General features: G+C 39.4%; 1 protein-coding gene across 1 annotated transcript; it reads right to left on the reverse strand.

Annotated features, from left to right (window-relative positions):
* Window positions 1-2,435: 2,435 nt before the first annotated feature.
* Window positions 2,436-3,669, reverse strand: LOC146619152 (odorant receptor 131-2-like). Its single transcript, XM_085371269.1, has one exon. It carries the CDS (start codon window positions 3,667-3,669, stop codon window positions 2,704-2,706), a length of 966 nt encoding a protein of 321 aa, XP_085227395.1. The 3' UTR covers window positions 2,436-2,703.
* Window positions 3,670-7,738: the final 4,069 nt, after the last annotated feature.

The following is a 7,738-nucleotide window of genomic DNA, read 5'->3' on the forward strand; positions in this document are numbered from 1 at the left end:
GGCTCTCAGCTGATCTGAGATCAGCCTTCGCCCTCTGTTCATCATATCATACGTACAGCCTGGATTCATTCAGAACAATTAGTTTGCGCTCATGTACTCACCAACATCATCTGATTTATGGGGTTTCGCGGATGCTGATGAAATGAGTTCAGTTTTTGCAAATAATGCGATGTAATATATTTGCAATATTTTGTTTAGTTTTACTTTGAAGTCAATTTTCTAAAATGTGAAAATCAACGAGAAATCATCTGCTCTTCAAAAACTGAGTTTGGAATCACAGCGACATCTGCAGGACAAAGCTCTGCGCAACAACCAAGCTGCAGCAGCGAAGTGCCACAGCAAGGATCCCTAAAAGACGGACTGCGCCTCCCTGGTGGTGATTTTTGATCAGTACAGTGGAGGAGGAGGAGGAGGCCAGGAAACTAGCAGTGAGAATGGAATAGATAAGGAAGTGTCAAAAGCGGAAGATGGCATGGAATATAATCTGTGCAATCTAGGCTAAAAAATAACTGATGAGAAGGAACTCAGTGATGAGGAGAATGGCTATGTTGAGGCTGTTGTCACTCAAAGAAGGGGAAATCCCCACCTGAGAATCAAGTTTGGCTTTCAGCTAAAAATGTCATCAGGATGATCACAGAACCAAAAAACCATGACGTATCCTGGACTGATGACATCAATTACTGCTTTGACCTATTCTTGACTGAGTCCAATAGTGTTAATTGCAATGAAAGTGGAGGGGAAACAGACTTATAAAGACAACTGAAAGCAAGTAAATCAGAAAGACATCAAAGCATACATGCCTCTTTTTATTCTGAGCAGTGTGTACCTTTCCAGAAATGAATCTACCAGCAGTGTACAGTATGGGATGCAAAGTCATTTCAGAAATTTTATTAACACAACAAATAGTGATAAAATATTTATTGTTATAATTTCTCTAAAAAAGAAAAAAAAAAACAGGTCACCTGCCTAAAAAGATCATCAAAGAGGGAAAACACAATGGGTTTCAAAATTTCCATGCAAATCTCACAGTAGATTTTAGAACTGATCCTGTGTTTAAAAGTATGCATATTTATTTATTTTATGTCTGTTGTCCTCTATAATAAAATTATTCCCCATTTGTTTCTTTATTTTTTGTTTTTTGTTTTGGTGGGGGGGGGGTTCTTCTAAAGTGAGATTATGTGCCGAAAATATGTATCAAACATGCTAAATTATTAATATTTTTTTAAGTTTGACATTGCTGTAAACGATCTATTTAAATATTCAGCCTGCAGTTAAAAATGAGTTAAACCGAACCAGAACAAACTCAAATGTATTTAATTCATTGTAAAGACTATTTTAGTCTTGTGTAAAGATTTTCTTTTATTATTAATATGAAGATATTTTCAGATTGCCATTGAATTGCGATGCCATGTGCAGCAAAAGTAACAAGCAGGAGACAATGACTTATTGTAAAGTAAGGAAGGCTGTAACTGTGATATTAATGATGAAGAGATTCATCTGAAAAAAGGGTTTTTTTCTCAGATTAAAAATTTGTGGAATTACGTTTTTAAGACTAATCTACAACAAATTTGTTGGGTAACCGAGAAGAAAATTTTTTATCTACTGCTGTAGACTTTCAACAGCTCTATTCTGTGTTCAGTTTTATTAACATCACGTGATAATCATCCTCAAAGAAATGCAGTAAACATCAAAGTCTGATAAGAAACAATATCATTATATGCATTCAAATGTTCTGCATCCAAATACTGTTGCAAGGATTTCTTTATAATACTGACAACATAAGATTTTAAACATGTGATTACTAAATGTCAAACTTATCAATAATGCTTAAATTAAAAGGTCAAAGCATTATGGTTCGCAAATTTCAGATTAAAACGGCAGAAAATGTTCACAAAGTACAGCTTTTTAAAACAGAGTGCAGTTTAAGATGATTTAATGATAATACTAACCAAAGTGTTTAAGAATAAAACTGAGATGATAAAGGCATTTTATCACAATTTTGTAGAATTTCCTTTCAGTATAAAGGGACATCTTTTAATAGTGCAGTTATTTTTTAACAAAAAAGTATTTTCTGAGATTCACTCTAAACTATTGTAGGTTAGAGATGTAATGGAGCTGTCAAACATTTATTAGTGCAAATATCTGACACAAACACATGACCAACATGAGGAGTTTCTTATTAAGATTTTAGACACCATTTATTAGCCTTTTTAAGGAAAAGAAGTCAAATCAATATTTAAATTACCACTGAAATTTTTTTTTTAAATTTACTGTAAATATTTACTGATAATTACAGAGCCCCTATCATGAGCCAGATTCTTTGATCTGTGCAAAAATATGTGAAGGTAATATGAGGCTTTAAAAACATTAGTCAGACAAATAAACTGGATCTGTTAGATATATTTTTAAATATATTGCCTGTTTGTGTTTCCAGATTGAGCTTTAGAGGAGGAACAGTAATACAAAGAGTTTGTTTTCTCTCCAGTGTAACTTTTTCCACTTACTGTCATTTCATGAAGACTGGCTTTAGGTTATTAGTTTGTTCCACGTGCAGTATAAGAAGGAATCTGTTATTAGCCAGTGTGAATGGAAAAAATAATTACAGCGTAAAAAAAATTGCTCGGTGTTCATTCGGGCAACTGACAGACAGAGATGCAGATACTCTGAACAGGTTTTCTGCAGGAGTCTAAACTGTTTTTTTTTTCAAGAAGCAGACAAGCTGTCCTGCTGTTTGCTTCTGAAATGGGGCTTGACTGTGTCTAAGCAGCAGAGGAATGTTTTCCCAATGTAGCCCCTCAGACTGTGATCTCTGAAGCCGTAGATGAGTGGGCTAAGAAAGCGTGGGATTAGGATAAAACAGAAATAATTGAAAAAGGCAATGTCTTCCACTGGCCAGTTAGTGTATAACAATGTGAGACTTTCAGTGATGGGGAGCGTGAAAGCCAACATGCACAGAAGCAGCTGAAAGCCGTGCAGCAGCACAGTGTGCTTGGCTTTATTCACAGATACTCTGTCCTGTCTCAGCTTCCTGGTTTCCAGCAGGATTCTCACATATGTGAAGAAGATGACAACAGCCACAACTGCAAAGAACATCACACTCACAGCAGTTCTGAATAATGCTTGGATTGGAGATGAGTTGATAAGTAAATATATGCAAAGTCGAGGTGTAGAGAGGACATCTACAGCAGGACGCTGCTTTCCGATGGAGTACTCGATTATGAGGAAAATGCAGCTTGTAAGCCACAGACAAAGATTAATGATCCAGATACGGCCTGAGCGCCAGGCGGCCGGGCGCTGCAGGGGATAGAAGATGGCAACATAACGCTCCAGGGACATTGCAGCCAGGATTAAAGGTGTGTTCTGATAAGTAACAGTGGATATGAACAGCAGAGGAAAACAGTAGAAAACGGGAAATTTTACCTGACCCATTACAAGTAGGAAAAGCAGCACAGAGGACAGAAGCTGCAGGGTGTCATTGATCAACATGTGGGCAAACAGGATGTAACGTGGAGTGTTTAGGAACTGCCTGTGAGATGCAAACACATGCAGCATGACAACAATGCAGAAGAGGAAGGTGCAGAAGAAGGGGATAACTGCACATACTTTGATGATAACAGACAGGCTTTTCTGGGAAGTTGCATTAAAAGGAAGTTCAGTCAGATTCTGCATTCTGCAGCTTTAAGTTGCAGCACACCTGTTAAAAAAAGCACAACTTAAACTTCAATATACAGAAGATAAAATAAAACATAATGCATACTATCATTTACATTTACAACAGAAATTAGCTGCCTCATGTTAATAAAGTAATCATTAAAGTCAAATCACCCTGTAATACTAACCATTTACCCATTAAAATGAGACAGTGCCTCGCTCACCTAATAACAATGACTTTGTCTGTTAGAAGAGCTCAGATTTCTCTTCTTCTCAGCACACAACATGTTTTCAACAATCAAAGTGTCAAAGATGGTCTTCTCTTGTCTGATCTGTTTGGCATCGGTTATCTTATGTTTGACTCAGGGCTGATTCCCCAGAGATAAATTAATTTCATGCTATCGTCATTAAGCATCATGGTTCTCATTAACTACAGATTACTGTAGGGGAAAAAGATAAAGCACCTTTTATTTCAGGATCCATGAAAGGAAGTTAAACAAACAAGTGATTCTATATCGCAAGGCATCCAAAGCAGCAGTTGCAACAGTCAAATTAGGAAAAATGTTCTCAATTTGTATTTCTACAAATTGTTTTTTCCTTTTCAGAGCACCAAGCTCCATCTCCACCTCCAGTTTCATGCGTCCTCTTCTCCTCACCTGCAGTGCATCGTAAGTAATTAGCTCACCTGTATTTAGGACCAGCTCACACCTCCAGTCTTCACCAGTTTGTCAGCTATTCTTTAGCAGTAAATCAGCCTCAATGCTTCGTTTAAACTTTGTAACATCCTGTGTTAATCTATTGTTCTCTTTGTCTTCAGTCTTTGGCATTTCTGGATCACTACCCACACTAACCAGTTCTTTTCTTGGATTTCCTGGTGCAGATCTGCTACCCGTGACTACTCACCTGCCCATTGCTGCTGCCAACCCATTGCTCATTGGAAATCTGAAAAGGATCAAAGAACTCACCTGCCTGCCGTCCTGCCCGCCGACACACACCCAGCAATATCCTCGATATTTCTCAGTGCCTGCTTATAACCCTCCTCTCCTTCTGTAACAGTTGCTGCTGCACCTGCATGATTACCTTTCAATGCCCTGCTCTTATCCCAGACCTCTTTGTGTTGAATAAAGATTTCAGTGTTTGGAAATCTTGGTCTGTTGTGTCTGCTTTTGGGGTCCAACTCTCTCTCTTGGCCCTCACATTACACTGACTTTGCTGAATGGACACCTTGCAAATGATCATGGTTAATTGGGCCAGCTGTTTCTTGTATAAACTGCGGCTATGTCCACACGTACCCGGGTATTTTTGAAAACGCAGATTTTTCTATGCGTTTGCACCTTTCGTCCACACGTAAACAGCGTTTTTGGTCACTGAAAACGGAGATTTTTAAAAACTCCGGCCAGGGTGGATATTTTTGAAAACTCAGTTTTTGCATTTATGTGTGGACTAGAAAAACGGAGAAAACGCAGCGTCAAAGGTGTGCGCATTTTTTGACATCACACTGTGCGCCACGTTATTGTTTCGGTGAAATGAATTTCTACAATACTGTTACTGTTAATTCTACTCTCTGCAGTGTTTAAATGCTTACAAATACACACAGTTACTGTCCCTCCACACATACGACTCGGTTCTGCTTCTATGCCCCAGCTTTGTTTACTTTTTCCCACCGAGGCTTCTAGACTTCTGATCAGTGTTGCCAACTCCTCAGTAAGGAAAATCGCTATTGGCTGTCCTAAAAGTCGCTAGAAGTCGCTAAATGACGTCATCACCTAATTTGCATAATTGGTCATGCTAATATAATTGTAACCTACGCTGTTGGAGAGAGAAATAACATCGTGGAAGAGACATAAAGTGAGCAAAAAACGTCCTAAATGCATTTAGAACTACAAATTAAATTTCTTTTAGCAATTATTGTTTTTTAATGTCACAATTCCAACCCTGCTCCTTTATCCGGGCTTCGACCGGCAAAAGTGACCCGAAATAGGCACTCTGGTGGAGTTACTTTGTGTGTGTGTTTATAAGTAGTTTTAAACCTTGTGATCCACAAAACAGCATAACAGTAAAAGAAGAACTGACTGGTTACAGACAGTGCGGAAGCAGCGGCTTCGCTCATGCGCGATTCATTTGCAGTTTGGACGCATAGGTGTGAACATCTCCTGCAGCTGGGGGAGGACTATCCTCCGCCCGTGAGTGCTTTAGCAGGTGAGGTGCCCACGGCAGCACCGCTGCTTGTTGAGAGTAAGAGCAACACGCTCTTTCACGTCAAAAGTCGTCAAAAATAAGTCTCCAATAACAGCAGAAAAAGTCGCCAGATTTGTCGCTAGTCGCTTTTGAGAAAAAAAGTCGCTAAGGGGCCTGAAAACTCGCTAAATATAGCGACAAAATCGCTAAGTTGGCAACACTGCTTCTGATTGGCCAACATTTCTGCACGGTTAGGAATATATTGCCACCTGTTGCTTTGGCATGTTCATAGCAGTGTTTTCCTTCATTTCTGCCTTTACGTGTGGACGGGATTATTTTTTAAAACGAAAACGGAAAATCGCCGTTTTCAAAAATACCCGTGTAAGCATGGACGTAGCTTGTGAACGTCTGGGCGATGGCATTTGACCACATTTATGTACAATTAAATTTTAAGAATGACTGTGGAAGTCAGTGTAGAGACAGTTTGTGATGTGGGGATGTTGGTGAGGCCTCTTTCATAGTGAGCCTGTCAGTGTAGGGTTATTGAAAGGTTAATTTAAGGCAGACTTCTGTATCATTTTTTATAATTATTTTCTACACGGTTGCATCAAAGTATTTTTAATTTGCCTGTTCATAGTTTTTCCTTTTAGTTTAATCTAGCTTTTAGGTTTAGTACGCCTAGTTAATGTTAATATGAAACAAGTTTACTATATCATCATATTCACTCTGAGCTAAGAGTAAAACATGGGCCTTTAAGTGTTTCTTACTAACAATGTAATAAAGCAGGACTCATTTTGTGCCACATGCAGTGCAATTTTACCTGGACCAGCAAAGCAATTCCCTCATAATACTGTCAGTGTTATAGTCACAAAGTTTACATTGTCTTGATGCATGTTCAGTCATCCAGGTATGGAAACCCCCTCTAAATTATTCTGTTTATCTGGATGGGAGAAAAGTTTTGTTGCTCAGCCAAGTGACTTCTTCAGTCTCAGCTGACTGCAGGTTTCTCCAACTTTATAAACAATACAAATTCAACAGTTGCTGTGAGTGCCACTTATATTACTCTGTTTCCTCTGCTTTCCAACCCCAAAACACACTGCAGCAAAATCTGGTCCAAGGATCTGGCCTCTAATATGGTAATATAGCGTATGCTGTTGCAGTAAGTGCCAGGAGGATTGCAGTGATTTATACATCAGGGAAACCAAACGACCTCTGGCTAAGAAGATGGCACAACACAGAAGAGCTAACTCGTCAGGCCAGGATTCCGCAGTCCATTTACACCTACAGGCCAGTGGACAGTCTTCCAACGATGAGGATGGACACATGAAAAGAGAAGGACCATCTCTGAATCGAGGAGGGGCCTAAGGGTACATCTTTCACCATCTTACAGTACTGTGATTGCAGCCATTGAATACCAGTCACTCTCTGTGAATGGTACTCATGGCCATTGATCAGTGGTGACTAATCAATTTGCATTTTAATGATCAATAAACTGACCTTCCACCCATTATTAATCAGTGGTGCCGGTTTCAGTCATTATCCAAATGTTCTGTTTATAAAGTTGGGGAAACCTACAGTCAGCTGAGACTGAAGAAGTCCCCTGGATGAGTGACGAAATGTTTCTCCCACTGAAAATGTCACGACCAGATGAACAGACTCAACTTTTTGGGAAGACTTTAGGGAAAAGTCTCAAGGTCTTCCAGTTTCAAGATTAGCCTCTTCCTCATTGTAACTGGACCTGAGGACTGGACAGCAGAGGGGCAAAAGGTGAATGGGGAGGGGTTGGGTGGCAACAGCGGAGATGAGGGGACAGATGTGTCTTTGAAGAAGGCAGAGGGGCAGCCTTGTAGGTTCTTGAGGGCTTCATTGCTGTAGACAACATTCAGCCACTCTGAATGAAGACTTCTGA

This window comes from Diplotaxodon limnothrissa, linkage group LG14 (genome assembly GCF_057381915.1).
Source record: "Diplotaxodon limnothrissa isolate DT_005_m linkage group LG14, D_limnothrissa_male_GT1.1, whole genome shotgun sequence".
In the NCBI taxonomy this organism is placed as follows: Eukaryota; Metazoa; Chordata; class Actinopteri; order Cichliformes; family Cichlidae; genus Diplotaxodon; species Diplotaxodon limnothrissa.

Coding starts and splice junctions, on each gene's coding strand:
- LOC146619152 (XM_085371269.1), bottom strand. CDS start 3,669: ATGCAGAATCTGACTGAACTTCCTTTTAATGCAACTTCCCAGAAAAGC.